The sequence below is a fragment of the Amblyomma maculatum genome, chromosome 4, assembly GCF_055883805.1.
Source record: "Amblyomma maculatum isolate TAMU_Amacu chromosome 4, ASM5588380v1, whole genome shotgun sequence".
NCBI classification, from domain to species: domain Eukaryota; kingdom Metazoa; phylum Arthropoda; class Arachnida; order Ixodida; family Ixodidae; genus Amblyomma; species Amblyomma maculatum.
Window position 1 is genome coordinate 70710754 of NC_139347.1, and position 18276 is coordinate 70729029.

Below are 18276 nucleotides of genomic sequence, written 5' to 3' on the forward strand. Positions count from 1 at the left end.
TCGCTCCGGATGTGGAGAGGAGGGCCACTGCGTCACCACCAGCGGTACATTTTTTAGCCAATCTGCTGGAAGGTTGCCGTCATCAGAAAAAAAAAAAAAAGAAGCATCTGGGACGTCTTCCATTCGTTAGCATGCGCTCAGGTGCGGACGCATTGCGGCCTCGTACGCCCGCTCACTGCCTGCCGTGCGCTCACATGCGGTGCGTATCAGATGGTCGCATGGCTGTCAGTCAATCTAGCGTGAACGCTCAATCCACGGTACCGGCCCGACGCACGCACGTTTTCGTTATATACCGTCCTGTGCTTCGCCATGGCGGTCTCATGTTTCGGCATGGCGAAAAACACCGTTTGCACACAACAACGGTGGCGGAAAATGCAAGAAGAAATAAAGGTACTGTAAGCCTTGATGTATGGCGTGCGTTTACGCGTGGGACCTTGAAGGTTTCTCTAGCAAAACTTCGTATTGCAGCGCACACTGCCCGGTGGAGCCAGCGCGTCTGCCCTTCATTCGTCTTCACCGTGATTTCTGCTCTGTCCTGCTTGTCGCGCACTTTTTAGCCGTGCGGAAAAGAAAGTGAGAAGCGCATATGCAAAATGGCGTGCCGGTGGTACTGCAGATGCCCACAGAGCATCGCAGCTTATAAAATAACGTTAACAAATTCAGCAAAACAAAATACGTTTACGCTTTAGAACATATAAGAAGTTTTTTCATGGTAACAAGTCGCGAATAGATAACGTCAAAAACGCTACTCTGTCGATTACCTTTTAAATTGGCAACAGATTGATTAATTGAAACATGCCTTTTATTCAAAAGCCCTACTGTGCACTGTGCTATTGTCATATGAGCGGACATCTGGCCCCACGGCAGCCCCGGCGGCCGAGGCGGCCGAGGCGGCTGCTGGTTCATTTGACGTTAACTGCCGTAAAGTAAAAAAAAAAAAAAAGAACAATTGAAGGACCTAGTCCACGTAGTTAGCCGACACACACATGTCGTTATATACTTCACCACACTTCAAGTCATGACTGGCGGCGTCTACCACTCAAGACGTCGCATCCAATGACACATTTTGCGGACATTTCTGGTGCAAACAGCAAAGCAAGGTTTTTGCCTGAATAAATGGAAGGCAATTACCATCTGCAACGCTTGGCAGGTTGCAAACTAAATAGAAAGTAATCTGCCCTCAATCGTTAGACGGGAGGAGGAGGAGGAGGAACGAGAAGCCGTATGATGGCTGCCTGATGAAAGCGCAGCCTAAAAACAGTTTCCGCGGGAACAGCAGAGTGCGTGGCTGCCATGGAAGAATTACGTATACTTCAATGTGACGAAGAGAAGGAAGGGGATAACAGCAAGCAGCGCATAAAGTCGCGATGTGATTTTGGCACATTTTTAGCGGTCACATCGCTGTCGCCTTGAGTTTCGTGAAGAAACGGGTACGTGTGAGAAAGTGCGCGACTCAGTGACTAAACCAAAAGCTGTGGCAACTTTCACTGATTAACCGAGATAAATCGACATTCTCGGCTCCGTACTCACGCACTCATTCACGCACGCACGCACGCACCCACCCACCCACCCACCCACCCACACACACACACACACACACACACACACACACACACACACACACACACACACACACACACACACACACACACACACACACACACACACACACACACACACACACACACACACACACACACACACACACACACACACACACACACACACACACACACACACACACACACACACACACACACACACACACACACACACACACACACACACACACACACACACACACACACACACACACACACACACACACACACACACACACACACACACACACACACACACACACACACACACACACACACACACACACACACACACACACACACACACACACACACACACACACACACACACACACACACACACACACACACACACACACACACACACACACACACACACACACACACACACACACACACACACACACACACACACACACACACACACACACACACACACACACACACACACACACACACACACACACACACACACACACACACACACACACACACACACACACACACACACACACACACACACACACACACACACACAGCTCCATAGTGGGACGCAGTTACAAAACAACAAAACGGGAATTTTCCTATAGTTGTATTCGTCAATATTCACAACTAATTCTGTTTGCAAACATATTGAAGTGGGCTTTGAAGTAACACTGACCGAACCAAAGTTTATAATGCCCCCTGAAAAGATATCAGTGTTCATCCTCCATCAGTAGAGAAGGCGACGAAGGGATAGCGATACCCGAGCTGCCACTCATCGTCGATATCCCCATACCACGGCTCATGTGTGCGTTATAGATCAATTCCACTTGGACAACGTTATGTGTGGTAAATAGGTGAGCCCAGGAGCTTTCGTTTGCGGCATAGGATATGGGCGCCATACGCTGCGGAAGAATTCCATCACACACAATTATCACTCTAGAAAGAACGCGCCCACTCCCCTGTGAATATGCACACTGAGGTATAGAGTACGCGTGCATGAAATAACTATCCGGAACAGTTGTCCAACAAGCGCACGTGATCAATGCTTCTAGACAAGAATCCATAATCGGGGCTGCCGCTGGGGGCAAAAAACCGGCAGAGTCCCACAGGTAGCAGCGCAGTGGAAAAAAACTAGGAAGCATCTCCGTTCTTTTCCACGGAAGGCACAGTGATGAAGATAAGAAGAAAAAGCGAAGCGTTACTGAGGTAACGGTGACGTCATCAACAGCTTCAGTGACAGTGGCACAAGAGCGAAACTAAGATGGACAAACTAATAAACAGACAAGAGAGGAGGGGGCGGGGAGGCCACGCGGCAACAGGAATCCTTGTGAAGTTACCTAGGGCGCCTGAGCCCGCGGAGCAGCCCCGATCCGTGCCGCCGCATAAGGAGAGAGAGCCCGAGGCGACGAGACCGCCGAGACCGATCACGTCACAGAGCGAGACAGCTGGGTCTGAATGAACGGGTCCGGATAACGAAACCCCTTCTGCAGGCAAAGGTGCAAGTCACCGGCATGTACGGAGCCCCAGTCACTTTCAGCTGGTCTTGAGACTTTTTGTCCAACGGCAGTTACTTCGCTCACCCTGCGTTCCAGTCGTCGGCTTTTGACTTAAATTGATTTCGCCGCCCTTAATATTATTTACTGAGATCATGATGCGGGCAATGTTTTTGCTTCGCAGTCTGAATCGTCCTGTTGGTTTAATTGTAGCCCATCAGGTGGTTTTCGAAGCAGTTAAGGCGCTCATTCGCAGATTCTAAAGCAGTGCGGACCTCTACTCATGGTTGGTTGTGAGCAATGACGTTGACGAGCAGTAGGCTTGCTGACGTGCCGGTTCCCACAGAAACATTCGGAACACAAACATTTGAACAAAATTAATTTCCGGACAATCTACACATGCAGCCAATACCTGTCGGGGGAGGTGGTCCCTTTCCTGCGTGATTTCCCTGCACAATTCATCCCTCAATACCTGAAAGGGCTCCAACTGGGCAAATAAATCAGATTCTTTTCTTCGAGCTGGTATTCCAAACACTTTTGCAGGTACCCATATCTTCTTCTTCTTCTTCTTCTTCTTCTTCTTCTTCTTCTTCTTCTTCTTCTTCTTCTTCTTCTTCTTCTTCTTCTTCTTCTTCTTCTTCTTCTTCTTCTTCTTCTTCTTCTTCTTCTTCTTCTTCTTCTTCTTCTTCTTCTTCTTCTTCTTCTTCTTCTTCTTCTTCTTCTTCTTCTTCTCCTCCTCCTCCTGCTCCTCCTCCTCCTCCTCCTCCTCCTCCTCCTCCTCCTCCTCCTCCTCCTCCTCCTCCTTATTCTTCTTCTTCTCACCTCGGTGCATATGGCACACACCCAGAGTGGGGGATTGAACAGAGTTCAATTCATGTGTAAGAATCGAATCCATGAAGTCGACTTAGATTGTATGATGTATAACCTATGAACTAAGAATTGGTGTTGCTAAAATAATTTGGAAAACTGATCGTCCCTCAGTTTCTTCCTCTTTCCCGTCCTCCCGTGCAGCGTACTCAGCCTTAGAATGTAGCATCGTTGCTTTCCTCCTTCTATCTCTCCAGATTTCTCGCCTTTAACAGTGGTGACACCCACATATAGCTGCAAATCGTTTCGGTCACCGTCATTACTCCACCTCACAAGTGTGCCCACATAAAGGCCGCCATCATGATCATGATCACGATCATCATTATCATCATAGCCACCCCATGTTGTAAAAAGGAAATCCCCAGGATCAATCCAATCCAGAAACCTCCCCTATGACCACCATCACCATAAGCATAATCTCCGCGAAGACTAATAGACTGTGGGGACACCTACGCAATTCGGCTGGGACACTTGCGCATGTTAGTTTTTTTCCGTAAGGACCACTCGCTACAAAGGGAAAGCCACATAGCCAAATTGAAATTCAAAATTCACTACCACCACTACCATGATCCTAATTATCATCAGCTAGAAGCTGAACTTCCGGTGACCAGACACAAATGGCGGCCTCTGAAAGACAGGGTGAATTCGTACCATGCAATTTATACTCCCTTAGGTTCCTGTAGTATATACATGCGGGCCGATTTTGGTTGCTCACACTGGAACATTCGCAGGTGGAATGTGCGCTCGAGCCGTCAGCTTTGTATACATATTTGTTGCCTTTATTCTCTAAGCCAGGACATGCGGGCGGGCGACGATTAAGCGAAACGTATGGAAACTGGGTTAATACAGTCCGCTCCGTAAAACAGGAATTTTACTCGTAATGGAAGGAACGGTAACGACAGAACGTCGTAAATACGCGACGGGAGAGGGAATACATACGCTTGTACTTAATAACAACCACGATTAATCGGCGACAAATTGGATTTGGAATTCAATTTGTCGCCTACCCGCCGTAGTGGTGCAGTTGTTAGGGCGCTCGACTATTGTTCCCAAGGGTGCGGGATGGAATAACGGCCGCAGCGGCCGCTTTTAGATGGAGGCCAAAGGCAAGGCGCCCGTGCGCTGTGCGATGCCAGCGCACATGAATGAACACCACGTGGTCAAATTTCCAGAGCCCTCCACTACAGCGTCATCTCATAGCTTGAGTGGCCGCGGGACGTTAAACCCCATAAAAAACAAACACATTTTTTGCCTAATGGAAGTAGAACGTAGCAGGGGGCAAAATTAAGTGGGCGGATGAGGTTAAGAGGTTGTCAGGGGTCAAGTAGATGCAGCTAGCGCATGGCCGGGTTAACTGGAGGAGTATGGGAGAGGCTTTAGCCCTGCACTGGCCATAGATCGGCTGATGATGATTATTACGAAATCCAAGTTCTTATGGGACCAGAGCCAACGAAGCTTGGGTGACGCAGGACTATATATATGCTATATACTTCAGAAATCAGCCGTAAGGTGCCGACTCGATAGTTGGCGGTGATTTTTCTCCTATTAAACTTTTTTCGCAGTCTTTGCTTTGAGAATGATTTCTAACTGCCTTGTTTCGGCTTGACAGGCTTTCAGTATATTTCGTGTGCTTCCGTAGACTGTCACTGATGCAGCAGCCTCTCTTCGCCATATAAATTGGCTTCTCGACAAAGGAATTATATAGATGATACCATCGCAACAATTGATACATTTTTTTTCGGCGCTCGTTTTCCCAGGATTTCATTCCTCATTCTTGATTCACTCACTTGCTCAATTGCCCCCGTTTTGTTCTTGGTGCAGAAAAGAAACTTCACGGCAGCTTTGCTCGCAATCTATCTCAGAATAAGAGATACTTTGTGAACGTACGGCGAAAAGGTGGTGTTTTTCTGATTAGTTAGTATTGCTATAAATATTCTTCTCGCGTTCGGTGACTTATCTCTCTGCTACGTTTGACATTTCAAAGGCCACTCTACAGTTCACTTGTGCCTAAAGCTGGCTTGAGTTTTGATGCACGTAAGGACCGTATAGGTCGAATATTTAAGGAAATCCCCCTAAAGGACCGTATAGTGCTACTTTTATGCATATTTTGGCCATTCCGCGCTTTGCCAGTCTTGAATAATCCGAAAAAAAGTGGCAAGATGCTCTTCGGGGTTGTGCGCAAAGAATAACTACACACATGCTAATCGGAGGTCCACAAGTTTCAACTCTAAAGAAGCTCAGTTTACATAGTAGGAAACTCGTAGTCAATTATAAGTAGTGAAGTTCTAAGCACAGTACGTCAAGCACCTGAGCAGCAGCTTGCTAAGCGTCACTAATTTGACCAAATACTAAAAAGTCATCGACGTAACGTACGACTTAACAATGATCACCTCTTCAAGCTTGGCTATAAGGTTGAAACAGGCCAGAAGTAGGTCACTAAATATAGGATGGAGGCTAGAAGTGTTTCTATCATTACAGACCGGCTAGCCCGACTCAGCCCTCTTCTTCATTGCAAATAGACTTTCAAGAACTTCCTGACACGCTTGTCAAATCTCTGACGATAATAACGCTCTTGATCTCGTCCGCGTTTCCGGAGTAGCCAGTCATCCACGGAAGGACGATTCGCAGTGAGGCTTTTTTATCGCACTCTGCGGACTAGTACACCCATTGCCGAAAATAATGCGGTTCAATGGCTTTTGCGTCCAACCGGTATAAAAGGCCTTGCACAACATTCATGGAAGTCCGGAGTCTCGGAGGGTTGAAGAGGAATACATTTCTCACCAATTTGTCTAAACTGATATACAAAGAACGGCCCTACAATACGCGCATTTGAGATAATTGGTCTTTACCTCGAACGCAAACTATGGCAGACAAATGCTGTCATATAATTTGCCGTCAGTTTTAAATAAGTGCGATGAATTGTAATTAGAGAAGAAATCCGAATCTATTGTGTATGCATTATCTATCAACGAAAGTCAGTTTGTGCGCGTGTGTTATATTCTTCATTATATAATCAATTATTTACTTTACCATGAACCCTTGCTGTGGTGCCTTCCCTCTCGACCTGAATCTTGGATGCCTTGAATATGTGTATCTTTTCTTCAAGCAATGCGTGTTCTTTGTTTAACTGAAAATGTCACAGATATACTATGGGCTGTAGCGTTGTGCGATTATGGTTATTTAGTGCACAGTGAAGCTACTGTAGGGGGCGGGGACCGCCGTCAAGCCTCACATAGGCTTTTTGTCCTCGCCTCTTACACTCTTGATGTCAAATAAACATGATTCATTGAGAGTTTTCCTTGCCATAGATATATCTAGAACCCTGTCGATGCTTTACGCACCACGCGGTAAGGTCTAGAAACAAACACAGTGGGCTGCATATTTTTGACAAAGCGCGCACTTAAGGCCCATTCACACTAAGCCAAAGATCCGGCGAGCGAAGCGTAATCTGCTGCTTCTGACGACGACTAGACTAAAAGTAGCCGAATACGCTTCGCTCGCCGGACATGTGGCGTAGTGTGAAAGGGTCATTATGCAGCAACGGAAAATGTAAAGTAACACGTACGTGCCTGGCGACAATTAACGTATATATTGCGTTTAACCCAAACTGTAGGCTTGACTCACGTCGTTGCTATTAAAAGGCCCATGAAAAGCTATTTACTTAAAACAGAAAACACGTACGAGCAATCGGCATCCCATCAATCGTCTCTGGAACTCAAACGTTTTTAAGCTACCTTATTTAGTTCCGAAAATATGGGCGATCGAAAACAATGCTCCTCCTCGCGCCCCTCACTCAGGTCAAGCTGGCGCGTAATAAAAAAAAAAAAAGAAGAAAAGTCACTCGGCGTCCTACCACGCCCCATCCCGCCCGCGTAACTTGAGAACGTCCAATGAGCTGGCGCACCGAGCAAGCCCAAATGACGTCATGTGTCGCCAAAATTGGTTGCGGGAGCATCCAGCAAGCCCGAATGACGTCGTGTGTCGCCCAAATTGGTTGCGAGAGGTCTGCAGGAGCACTTTTTAATTATCTGTATAAATTATAGGTCACACGAATAACTTTCAAATTTGACTAGAATACCTCCTCTATAGATTTTTTGCATTGAAATACTGCAAGTAGCATTTCAGGCGCCCTTTAACTGCGCAGAACAAACGCCGAACACTGAGTTTAGCATAAGTCGGGCCCTAAGAGAGAATTAGGCCCGCCAAGAAACTTGCTCTGGGGCTCTGTTCACGCGTTTACGAGCTGTACGCTATGGCAGACATGAGGTGGGAGCTCAAGATCCAGGATATACAGTCAACGGCCTCTTACAACGCGCGAAGCCTACACAACGCCCAATCCCACGAGTTGGCTCCTGTTTCAAACAAGCAACCCAGAAATTCGGGCGTCGAAAAATATGCGCCACACATTGTGTTTAGTGGCTTTCCTCCCCACATAGAACGTGCTCCTTCGAACTAGGCATATGAATTGTTTATGTGACCGACCAGTCACTGCTTGAATTTTTAAGTCGACCGCTAGCTGAGCTGCCGATGACGTGATGACGAGGAGTCAGTTGAAGCTTCCAAATGATTCCATAAACATAGCAGGAAATGTTCTGGCTGGAAACTATTTTTAGAAGTCAATAGTTTTTATTTGAGCAAGTGCCCCATGTTCCCGGTTGAACATTCTGGATGGAGCTTCCAAAATGCACAACTGGGAATTCTCCATTTGGAAAGTGCGGTCGGACCCAATACCTCTTTTTTATTTTTTTTTTGCCTGGGCTCTTGGGTAGAGAAGCTGGCCAGTCGCTTCAGTATACATAGGTATATTCGCACCGAAATAACAAGGCCATTGTAGCAATTATCACGAAGGAAGGCGATGATAGGAAGAAGCGCAATAGATTACTGACAATATTGGTTTCAAGCGTCATATATATGGAGAGAATTGAGAATAATAGAAAATGGTGTTTAAGAAGGCTCAGAGAGTTTCTATACACTTGTGTTCTAGTCTGTCGACATCTCGCCTAAAGCACGAAAATGAGCAGGACATAAGGAACCCAATGAGTGTAATTTATGCAAACACAAGTGACAGATCTCACTGTCTAGAAGACGGGACCGAGGCTGCGTGGACGTTGTGACTGCCGTACTTTCGGAACACGACGACGGACACCACGAGCATCACGGGTATAAAGATGATGAAGGTGGACCACATGACGAAGGAAAAATAATAGACCGAAGGATGGCAGTAGCGGGGGTCGTCAGGTTTCCCGGAAGGCCACGTTCCCGTAAACACAATGAAAGATCCCGCTACAGAGGCTCCCATGGCAACCATCACTAGCACGGAGATCATGATGGGACAGTAGCTGTTGCTGGAATTCCAGTCGAGAGCGGCACTGAGTAGCGGTATGAGAAGGTAGGCGCAGCCAGCGACCGTCAGACAGAGTGGTATGCCGTAGCTCAGCCGGCAGTTGGACAGGTTGAGTGCACCCACCGTGATCATGGCCACCGGCACGCACAGAAACAAGAGGAAGAGCAGCGTGGCGACGGCCGACTGAAAGCAGAGCACGATGTACAGGTGCTGGCCGTCCAATTGGCTGGACGACTCCTGATACTTCTTCTGGATGCGGTCCATGATGCAGCACGACTGTGGCTCCGGCTCCTCAGCCTCGGCTGAAGGCCTGGCAGGCGAAACCGACCTTCGGGGTGACGCCGATGAGACTAGACGCGAGGACTTACTGCCGGTCGCCACTTGCCTCGGCGACTGAGAACGGCCGGGTGCAGCCGGGTACTGATACACAAGCACGGGTTCATGGCTTGGCGTACCACGGGCAGGCTGTGCGACCTGATACACAACCACCGGTTCGCGGCTGGGTTCATTGCGAATAGGCTTGTCAACCTGGTACACGAGCACAGGACCCGTGGTTGTCGGGGCTGTGGGAGGGGCTGGTGCAGGCCTCGTCCTTGATTGTGGCTCGACGGACGCAGATCGCGTCTTGCGTCGTGGGGAGCATGGCCGTGGAATACCAGGCATTACCGATATTCAGTGGGTAGGCTATGGCCCTCCGGGACCGTCGTCGTCTTCCGGCGCCTAGATGTTCTCGCGGACGACTGACTGAGGTCGTAGGACGTCAGAAAAAACATTGTGTTGTCTTTCTCTTTATCAGCAAGAACACGACGGTTGTTATGCTCTAAATAACAATAATAACACGTATGCGCGGACCTTTTATTTAATTTTGTAATGAGAAAAAGATTTCCCGTTGGGAATAAGGAGTGGGGTTGTCCCAGGTCGTTCAGAAACCAACTAATAGCGGGCTTATTGCGGGCTAAATCATTCGTTCATAAATACTTATTTACAGGGAGAACCTGAGGTATAAAAGTGGATGGGTTAGGCGAGGGGAATGACTCATGCACCATGATCCGGACTTTTTTGTGCCAGATAAAGAGCAGGACTCGAAACAGTGACGCAGTACTCGATGTTTTTGTTTTTTCAGTTCAGTTCAGTCGTTCAGTCGTGTCCGACTCTTCGTGACCCCATGGACCATGTCACGCCACGCTTTCCGGTCTCTCACTATCTTCCTAACATCACATAACTTCATCTGCAGTGCCTCGAGGATGCCATCTAACCATCGCGTTCGCTGCCTACCCCTTCTCCGGCGACCCTCAACCTTTCCCAACATCAAATCTTTCTCCAGCGACTCCTCTCTTCTCATCAGATGACCAAAGTAGCTGAGCTTTAACTTTAGAATTTGACCCTCCAATGAGCAGTCAGGGTTTATGGTCGACAATATCGACTGATTTGATCTTCTGGCAGTCCAAGGAACTCTCAAGAGTCTTCGCCAGCACCACAATTCAAACGCGTCATTTCTTCGGCGGTCAGCCTTTTTCACAGTCCAACTCTCGCACCCATACATCACAACTGGAAAGATCATAGCACGAGTTATACGGATCTTGGTTGGCAGACTAATGTCTCTGCTCTTTACTAGGCGGTCAAGGCTAACCATTGCTCTCTTTCCCATAAGCAGACGTCTCCTAATTTCATGGCTGCAGTCTCCTTCCGAGATAATCTTGGAGCCCAAGAACAGAAAATCTGTCACAGCTTCCACTTCTTGTCTATTGATGCTCCAGGACTTGATAGGGCAAGACGCCATGATCTTTGTCTTTTTAATGTTCAGTTTAAGCCCAAACTTCTCACTCTCTTCTTGTACGCGCATCAGAAGTCTCTTGAGTTCCACTTCACTTTCTGCCATTAAAGTGGTATCATCCGCATATCTAAGGTTGTTGAAACGTTTTCCAGCAATCTTTACTCCAGCTGAAGACTCGTCCAGACCGGCCTTCCTCATGATGCACTCTGCATATAGGTTAAATAGGCAGGGCGACAGTATGCAGCCTTGCCTCACTCCTTTCTCAATCGGAAACCAACCAGTAAGACCATGCCCAGTTCTGACTGTGGCCTCTTGCCCTTCATACAGGTTCCTGAGGAGACAGATGAGGTGAATTGGAACTCCCATCTCTTGGAGAGCTTGCCACAATCTGCTGTGATCTACGCAGTCAAACGCTTTCGCATAATCAATAAAGCAGAAGTAGATAACTCTCTTGCTTTTTCTATGATCCAGCGAAGGTTGGCAATTTGGTCTCTAGTTCATCTGCCCTTGCGAAACCCAGCTTGCACGTCCGGAAGCTCCCGATCCACATACTGCTGCAGCCTACCTTGGAGGATTTTCAACATCACCTTGCTAGCATGCGAAATAAGCGCGATCGTGCGGTAGTTGGAACAATCTTTGGCACTGCCTTTCTTTGGAATGGGGATGTAAACTGACCTCCTCCAATCCTGTGGCCACTGCAGGGTTGTCCAAATCTTCTGACATAATGTATGCAGAATGTTAACAGCGTCATGGTTGAGGTTTTGAAGCAACTCAGCTGGTATGCCATCAATTCCGCTAGCTTTGTTCTTAGCAAGGCTGGCTAAGGCCCATTCAACCTCACTCTTCAGGATGCCCGGCTCGAGATCAGTAATCACAACCGTCTTATGTTGGGTTTGCACATTCGGGACCTTCTTGTACAGTTCTTCTGTGTATTCCTACCACCTCTTCTTTATCTCTGAAGCTTCAGTGAGGTCCTTGCCTCGTTTGTCCGTTATCACGCCCAGCTTAGCACAGAAGCTTCCTTTGATATCTTTGATTGTCTTATACAGAGCTCTTGTGTTCCTTAATTGGCTGTTGTCCTCAACTGCTTGGCACTGTATGTTCAGGAAGGCATTCTTATCTCTCCTTGCTATTTTCTGAAAATCCGCATTGAGAACCTTGTATCTTTCTCTTTCCCCCATAACTTTTGCCATCCTCCTTTCCTCAGCTATTTGCAAAGCCTCTTCAGATAACCAGTTTGCTTTCTTGCATTTATTTTGCTTTGGAACTACCTTAGTAGCAACTTCTTGTATTATATCACGAACATTAGTCCACATCTCTTCGGGCTCTCTGTCTTCTAGATCTAATTCTTGAAATCGATTCCTCACTTCCACCGCATATTCTAATGGAATTTGATCCAGATCATACCTGGAAGGCCTTCTAGGTTTCTGCGTTTTCCTCAATCGAAGCTTAATTTTGGCAACAAGAAGCTGATGATCGGTGCCACAATCGGCCCCAGGCCTTGTTTTTACTGCTTGTATAGCGCTTCTCCATCTCTGCCGGCAAAGAATATAATAGGGTGTTCTTGGCAGGAAATACTGGAGTGGGTTGCCATTACCTTCTCCAGTGAATCACATTTTGTCAGAAGTCTCTGCCGTGACCTGTCTATCTTGGGTGGCCCTACACAGCAGAGCTCACGACTTCATCGAGTTTCGCAAGCCCCTCCGCCACGACAACTGGTGGTATTTATTTTTTACATCGTTTTCGTTTTTGTCCTTACGTAGTGAAGGGGTCGGCCATTAATACACCATCATCATCATAATCATCATCATCATCATCAACACTCGTGCTGCGGTGAAGCCTGTTAAATTTCTTCTTTCTCTCTCTTTCTTACTTCTTCGGACTATTTGACTGAACATTTAGCATAGAATTTTCTCTCACTCCTCAATTTTTTCTACCCGTTTCTCCTGGCCTGATCCAGAACTTTGTGATCCCCCGATACAAAGGGGAATGGCCGCATCAGCATCAGCATCAGCATCAGCGGTGGAGACAACCAAACGACGTCTTGAGAACTGGATAAGACATACTAGATAGTGTTGGTGTCGTTGCGCCAGGGCGGGACAGACTCCGTCACAGTAGGGAATTGACTTGGCTAGGACCTTTCTGGTCCACCTGGTAAAAAAGGGAAGCCTCAGTACCAATCCAATCTCAAAACCACCATCATCACCAAGAATCGGGCAGCGCTCTCTCTAAGAATTAATTTGTCAAGTTGGTACGAATTCATAACTTACAAGCATCTGTTGTGTCTTTTCTCTGTGCTTGTCCGTGTTACTGCGCTATTGTAAATTACGCGCTCTCTATATTACGATATACTTAAATGCATGAGGTTTGTGGACGTGAAGAAGAAGGAAGCATGTACTCCTCGTGCTGCAGCCAGGCAGCCCGGAGCGCTCCGCCTATGGTTTCAAACAGGGGCTCTGGACGCCTCCTGCTTATCGACCACAATGAAGGTAAGCGACATGGAAGGCACACTCTGTTGCGTCACTCGTCACCCAGAGGTTTTTGAGATGCAGCTGTCGTCCATTGGGCACTGGGGTAGACAGATCACAACTGATGTCACAGGGAACGATGCACGCTTCTTCGCGGTACATCGCATAAAGTTGTGCGCGCCTTGCTTAAAGAAGTTGCTTTTCGTCGCGCAGGTGGGTGGAAGAAGTAACTGGGGAAAGCTTGCAGAAGCAACTTAAGAATATTTTAAACTGCATCTAATCCAACAAAGTAAGACTTAAAAAAGCGTAGTTGCATAGTTGCGAAGGAAATGGTGATGATAATGACGTCCTGACGCGGGACCATGTAACGCCAAGGCTTGTCACCACCAGTGCCGAGCATAGACAGCAGTGAGGCGTCCAAGGTTTGAGTAGTGTGTTGTGACTGGTGCCCCGATATCTTCGCATCACAGCGGCAGTCGCATGAGTTGACTGTACGGAACATTACAGTCTTCAGTATCCTTTTTCTCGAACATTAAACTGCTGATGAAATACATCTTCGTTCGGGTAACGGCAGCTGTAAGAGAAATACGAACTGGGAACTTGGCCGGCGTTACTATCACTTTCGCAATTACTGCCATTATCAGAATAGTTACCTCTGTGATTGTTTCACTCCGGAAATGGCGAGACTTCTGACAGATTCTCCATTATTGGACCCACGCTATTTGCCAGGATAATGTAACGGTTGAGGGGACATTGGGCACAACTCTATGCAGTTGTTCTCAGTAGAAATTGATTTCCTGGTTCGTTTCTGGCTACAATGATGTCTGTACGGCAATAAACGATGTAGTTATTTTCTACAAAGTTTAGTTTCAAAATATTTCTGCCTTTTTATTCAAACTTCGTTGGAAAATTAATTTTACAGCGAATATTGGCCACGGAGTCCGTGATAGTGGCGCAGTGCGTCGGAATCAGAATCAGGTTTCATTTTCCAGTAATCGCACACCGGATGGATTCTTGGACTAAGAACCAGGTATATGAATAAGGGCTCAGGAACCACTTACATGGCAGCAGACGGAAGCTTGCAAAACAGTATGTGATAAAAAACAAAAGAACAGAGCAGACATGACGTGATAAAAACAATACACAGAACATATGTGACGTATATATGAGCATGTGTGTTATATGAGCATACAAACATCCATCAAAATCACATAATCAAATGCAAGATGCACGTATTAAGCATAAAAAGCAAACATCTTTAAAGTGACAGTTATAAATGCAGGTCATAGGAAGGTTATAATTTCACAAAATGATTGCGCAATTGTTTTGAATTGTAACCGACAGTGTTTTATATTCATGGCGGGGGCATTATAGGTTAAATAATGTAACTTGTAGAGCGAAAGCGTAGTATTGCCCAGATTTTGGTGTCCCGTGTATGCACATCGCTACTTCGCTGTTCCAGTGATGCAAGAGATTTTAAACGTCTACAAATTTCAGCGGATGAAAAATATAATATATGCAATAGACGAAACTCGTAAATATTCTTAGCTCGAATGATGCCATATGACACAAATACGTCCTGCGTATTTGACATGCATTCAAGACTGGCGATATAATGTACCATTTTCGCCTGTGGGATCTGCCCTCAAACATCGGCTGGACGCACGCATTTCACCAGTAAAATGGGCCGGTGATGGCAACATATGTTAATTTTATTTGTCCTTTCCATCCCATAGCTCTCCGTTTTCTGCGAGAGTGACCTCTTCATGATCGAAACGTGAAGCCATATCGATAAATGGCCGACGTAGGGTATTTTAACTGAGAATTTTAGCAATCCTATGCATTGTTATTCAACTATCACCTGCAAGAACGCGGAACCAATTGAGCTCTGAGAGTTGTTTTATGCGTAGGACCTAACTATAGGGTTGAAGTTTGACGTCCCCGCATAGAAGAAGTCGACTTAAGCGCGTCATGACTTCTGTTTGTCCTCAGCGCCCCTTTAACGCGGTACTCCTGTCACGAACATTCGTCAACTAGCGTTCAAATGTTCCTCAACGAAACCCCGCCAGCAGCGGATTTTCTAGCAGGTCAACTTTAACTGTGTGATAACAAGACACGACGCTGCCGAAGGTAAACGATGTATTTTGATGGAATCTAAACAGTACCTGAGTCACGAAGTAAAACAAAAATAACTTCGGAAGTCTCAGTTCGCTTTACGCAAGAGCCGTTGCGTCCAGTGAGGACTCATACTGCGCTTTTCAGCGAACATTGGAAGAAGCGAGCCCATAAGAGCATGATACTTAATCTGTGCTTCATTCTCGTGGACGCAGGAGACCATACTTCTAAGACTATTGTTGCTGTTATGTCTTCAAGGAGTACAGAGTGATTCAACTGCTTTCGACTGTGCCACGGGTTCGACGCTAGCAGGTAGCGCCACTCATAAGGAGGACGCCGCTAAGCCTGATGCCTCGAAGTTCAATATCACCGCCACCAACACCAGCACAAAAATGGAATATGAAAGTAAGCACGAAATTCTAAGTAACTTTCCAGAGCGGAAAAAATATTTGATGGAGTACACGAATAATGTGCTTGAGATGGTTCGACGCTTTAAGTCCTTGCTAACCTGAAGCAACTTGTGTGCTGGTGGAACCTGCTTTTCCTTGAGCGTTACCGATGTTTGCATGGTGAAGGGACATTTCATCAGTTTTGCTGAGCACGTGCAAGGACGTCATAAATAGCCTGTTGGTTTGTTTCCCCATCAAAGAGCGGCGCCGTAAGCCTTCCATTACCAGGTGCAGTATTCGCATGAATTTTCATGGGTAGTTCTTGTTCATGTGACGTTATCTGATAACATTTTTATTTATTTTTATTTATTTATTTAGTAATACTGCGGAGTCGTTTGACTCCAAGCAGGGGGGAGCAAAGATACAATTAAAAAAAGGTACAACAAAGTTACACAAGCTTCATGTAAGGGCAAAAAGATGATGCTGGTATTTCTGTAACCACGTGGACATCTAGTTATGTACGTGCAAAACATGCGACGGGTATATGCCCATATTTTTTTTTTTTAGTTTTCTTCGTGACAATGCGCCACTTGGTTTACCATACCTTCTTTCTTGCTGCTCTTCGTAATATGATGCATTTTTTAAAGTGTGTGATCCAGTATTCTATCTCTGCAATTCAAAAGGTAAACAAGAAAATTTTTTGTGTCGAGCCACTAGCTCTTATTGTGTGCCACTGAGAAAAGCGGCTCAATAACGACACAAAATTACAGTACGAACAGCTCCAATCGCATTATTCGAACCTGCATGAACTAAGTCAGCAGCGTTAGGTTCTGCGACAAAATTGGCGGTATTTCCAGTAACAAGGTTTCGATCCGCCACTTCATCACGTCTGTATGTATTTCATGCTTAGAAAGAAGTATTAAAACCCCTGCGTTCCAATATAGACGACGTAGTTAAATATCTTAATATCCAAAGGTAATCAGAATTGAAAGCATTGCTATCGAAAGCGAAAGCGAAACTGAAACAGAGCTAAAGCACGCGCCAAAAATCTCGGAGAACGAAATTAGCGGTCTGACCAGCCTTTCGGGGAGCTGGGAGCAGTATAGTAGCTCGGCTGTAGGACCCTACGGAAGTGTCCAATGTTTATGTAATATATTTTTCTATGGTTTCGGCTGCAGTTTCGCCCGCTTTGATCAGGAAAGAATGGCTGCGCTACGCGACGCCTGCGCTTGAAACTTGAGTCATGCGCTGCGCCGAGACGATCGAACTTTACACCTTTCGACGGGCCCATGCCCTGCGCCTGTGCATTCTTCGAAATCAATCAATCAATCAATCAATCAATCAATCAATCAATCAATCAATCAATCAATCAATCAATCAATCAATCAATCAATCAATCAATCAATCAATCAATCAATCAATCAATCAATCAATCAATCAATCAATCAATCAATCAATTAATCAATCAATCAATCAAGGTATCTTTATTTCGCGACTTTACAGGACGAAAAAGGAGGCCGGAGAAAAAGCCGCGTCACTGCAGCTTGACTGCGCTCCAGCCAACCAACAGCAGTGGAAACGTATTACATTAATAAATTAGAAACAAAACAATTATATTACACATCACGTACCAGTACAAGAGCATATTAGCATGCAAAAATGAAAAAAAAAATCACGGAAGTCGCATTTGTAATCATCACGGCTACCGACGATCCGGGCTCTGCAGGTCGGCACTCTGCAATGTGCAGAAGATGCAGTTAGGTACAGCAGATATCACTGTCACCACTGCCAATCAATGTGGTTAGGTCCTCTCAACTGTGCTATGTAAATCTGCGTGACGTTGGCCTGTAGAACCTTCAGTTTATGCCGTTTATTAAGCTTAATTACGATGTCTGCCATGCTCTCATTAATTATATAGAAATCATCCATGTTACCAGCTAGACGCCTTTTGACAAGGAGCCCTACTCTTAGTTCTCGTATCTCCGCTAAACCTCGATAACTTAATATATACACGCCATTTATTACAGTATATGCGTCATTTGGCCTCCCAACATCACTAAACCCTATGGTATCCCATTTAATGCCTGCTAAACTGATGATAAAATGATAAACTAGCCTCACTGGCTAGGGTTCTGGCGTTCTACGTTGCCAGGACCGACAGGCAGTCACAGGAGACTTAGATATAGGTTATTTACGAAGGCGAAATAAAACAGGAAGGTGTTCAATTAAGTTCATTGCAA

General features: G+C 46.1%; 1 protein-coding gene across 1 annotated transcript; it reads right to left on the minus strand.

Annotated features, from left to right (window-relative positions):
• Nucleotides 1-9017: 9017 nt before the first annotated feature.
• Nucleotides 9018-9953, minus strand: LOC146191362 (uncharacterized). Its single transcript, XM_084600310.1, has 2 exons — nucleotides 9819-9953; nucleotides 9018-9764 (listed from the first exon to the last, which is right to left on the minus strand). Exons 1-2 carry the CDS (start codon nucleotides 9951-9953, stop codon nucleotides 9018-9020), a joined length of 882 nt encoding a protein of 293 aa, XP_084456436.1.
• Nucleotides 9954-18276: the final 8323 nt, after the last annotated feature.